Source organism: Plecotus auritus (genome assembly GCF_963455305.1).
Source record: "Plecotus auritus genome assembly, chromosome: 2".
NCBI lineage: Eukaryota > Metazoa > Chordata > Mammalia > Chiroptera > Vespertilionidae > Plecotus > Plecotus auritus.
In genome coordinates this window covers 74537094-74540359 of record NC_137771.1, presented here as the reverse complement: position 1 = coordinate 74540359, position 3266 = coordinate 74537094, and the positions used below count along the sequence as shown (strand labels likewise).

General features: G+C 54.8%; 1 protein-coding gene across 1 annotated transcript; it reads left to right on the top strand.

Moving 5' to 3' along the window:
• Positions 1-338: 338 nt before the first annotated feature.
• LOC308242397 (long-chain-fatty-acid--CoA ligase 1-like) lies at positions 339-2722 on the top strand (the record flags this gene model as incomplete). Its single annotated transcript, XM_080656616.1, is given in 2 exon segments — positions 339-2481; positions 2483-2722. Coding segments are annotated over 2 exon segments (2097 nt in total). The 5' UTR covers positions 339-624.
• Positions 2723-3266: the final 544 nt, after the last annotated feature.

Sequence of the window (3266 nt, the reverse complement as noted above, 5' to 3'; positions counted from 1 at the left end):
TGGCGCCATGGGCTCCGCGCCCGAGCTCCAGTGCCGGCGGCCGGCCGCAGCCGAGGCGCGTGAGCAGCCGCTTGGTTCGTTGGGACGTTCCGCTTTCCGGCCTCTGCCAGGCGGCTGCCCTGCCCGGGGGCTGCCCTGCCCGCGGCTGCGGAGGCCTCGGTGCCGCCCAAGCCGCCGCTGCCTCCTGTGCCTGAGGCTGGGGCACCCGCACGGGCAGGGCGCTGGTTCACCGTGGGGTCCCGTGACGTGCGCCACGGGTCCGGCTCCTCGTTTGTGCGGTGGTGGGAGCGGCCGGCCCGGACGAGCCTGAGCTTCAGACGCAAGGAGTTGATCCCGAGAGAAGCTCTGGAGTGTGTGGGAGAGGGCACAGCATTCCGGCTGGTGTAACCTTTGTGGAGTCTAGAGGGGAGAAATATGATGGAGCTTTCCTAGTGATGTGGCTGGCATGGAGGGATGGCTGGCACGGTCTTGGGACGGAGACTTGGGTGGAGTGAGGACTCCGCTCCCGGTGCTGCCTGCCTCCAAGAAGACATTCGGCTGGAGGCACCCGTCTTATCTCCAGAATCTAAGATTTCAAAACCCGTGGCTCAGTAAGTCAGCGTAGGGCACCACCAGCACGGGACAATGCAAGCCCACGAGCTGCTCCGGTATTTTCGGATACCAGAGCTGGCCGACTTCCGACAGTACGTCCGCGCGCTTCCAACCAACTCGCTCATGGGCTTGGGCGCATTCTCCGCTCTCACCACTTTGTGGTGTGCCATGAGGCCCAGGGTCCCCAAGCCTCCGGTTGACCGCTCCATGCAGTCCGTGGAGGTGGCGGGCAGTGGCGGCGCTCGGAGATCCACGCTCCTTGATAGTGACGAGCTCCTGGTGTACTTATATGATGACGTCAGAACCGTATACGACAGTTTCCAGAGGGGCATCCGCATGTCCAATAACGGCCCTTGTTTAGGCTCTCGGAAGCCAGACCAGCCCTATGAATGGCTTTCCTACCAGCAGGTTGCGGAAATGTCGGAGTGCGTGGGCTCGGCCCTGGTCCAGAAGGGCTTCAAGGCCGCACCCGACCAGTACATCGGCATCTTTGCCCAGAACAGACCTGAGTGGGTGATCATTGAGTATGGATGCTTTGCTTACTCGATGGTGGCCATTCCCCTCTATGACACCCTGGGAACCAAAGCAATCACTTACATAGTCAACAGTGCTGAACTCGCCCTGGTTTTTGTGGACAAGCCAGAGAAGGCCAACCTGTTATTGGAAGGTGTAGAAAATAAGTCGACCCCAGGCCTTAAAATCGTAGTTCTCATGGACTCCTATGGCAGCGATCTGTTGGAACGCGGCAAGAAGTGCGGGGTGGAGGTCATCAGCATGAAGGCCATGGAGGACCTGGGAAGAGCCAACAGAAAGAAGCCCAAGCCTCCCGCACCTGAAGACCTTGCAGTAATTTGTTTCACAAGTGGAACCACAGGCCACCCCAAAGGGGCGATGATCACTCATCGCAACATAGTGAGCGACCTCTCAGCGTTTGTGAAAGTGACAGAGAAGGTAATTAGCCTGAATGTCAGTGACACACACATTTCCTTTTTACCACTTGCACACATGTATGAGCAGCTCTTGCAGTGTGCGATCCTATGCCACGGAGCGAAAATAGGATTTTTCCAAGGAGATCTCAAGCTGCTTATGGATGACCTCAAAGTGCTTCAACCCACCATCTTTCCGGTGGTCCCGAGGCTGCTGAATCGGATGTTCGACAGAATTTTGGGGCAGGCAAACACCAAACTTAAGCGGTTGCTACTGGACTTCGCCTCCAAGAGGAAACAAGCAGAGCTTCGCAGTGGCATCATTAGAAACAACAGCCTTTGGGATAAACTGATCTTCCGCAAAATACAGTCAAAACTGGGAGGGAAGGTCCGGCTGATGATCACGGGGGCTGCGCCCGTGTCAGCCACGGTGCTGATGTTTATGCGAGCGGCGCTCGGCTGTTATTTCTATGAAGGCTATGGACAGACTGAGTGCACAGCCTGCTGCTCGCTGACCATTCCCAGAGAATGGACTGCAGGCCACGTCGGTCCCCCAGTGCCTTGCAATCTGATAAAACTCATCGATGTGGAAGAGATGAACTATCTGGCTGCCAAGGGCGAGGGCGAGGTGTGTGTGAAAGGACCAAATGTATTTCAAGGCTACCTGAAGGACCCGGTGAAAACAGCGGAATCTCTGGACAAAGATGGCTGGCTGCACACAGGGGACATCGGGAAATGGTTACCGAATGGAGCCCTGAAGATCATCGACAGGAAGAAGCATATAATTAAACTGGCACAAGGAGAATACGTAGCACCCGAAAAGATCGAGAATATCTACTTACATAGCGAACCCGTCGCACAGGTGTTCGTCCATGGAGACAGCTTGCAGGCATTTATCATAGCCTTCGTGGTCCCCGACGTGGAGACGCTGGGCCGCTGGGCGGGGAAGCGAGGCCTGGTGGGAATCCTTCGAGGAGCTGTGCCGCAGCAAGGAAGTCAAGAAAGCCATCCTAGAGGACTTGGTGAGGCTGGGGAAGGAGTCTGGCCTGAAGCCATTCGAGCAGGTCAAAGGCATCACTCTCCACCCTGAACTGTTCTCTATCGAAAATGGCCTTCTGACCCCGACAATGAAGGCAAGAAGGCCAGAACTTCGGAATTATTTCAAGTCACAGATAGATGAACTTTATTCCACCATCAAAGCTTAAGGGAGGAGGAACGGTCAGAAGAAACCACACACCTCCACGATCTTCTCCTGGTGGCTTTCACATTGGCGATTTGACTACAGGAGCGTAGGGAATAGGGAAGGGCACGCCTTGTTTGACTTGTGCATTGGATTCTTGTCATAGGAATATTAGAGGAAGCAGGACTCTGCCTTGCAGTCACCTCGCATGGCAGATCATGTACCCGTGTGGTGATACACCATTTCCAAAACGAGCCTTAACGATAGTCAAGGGAAACTATACATGTGCTAAGTTATTTGTGACTTCCTTAGTTCAGAAGGTGGATGTGGAACTTCTGTCTCCCTGTTTTTCTAACCAAGGGACTAGGACTTACTATTTCTGAATGTCCGCTGCTTGCTGCAAACTCTGCAGTCATTGGCTGTTCGGAAGAATATGTGCACTGGAAGGAAACTGTCCCTTACCAACAACCATCCCAGCTGGAGAATGTCACAAGTGGACCAGAGATTTTTTTTTTTCTCCCTGTCAGCTCCCCTTCCCCACCTCTTACCCATGCTCATGTCCACTTGGA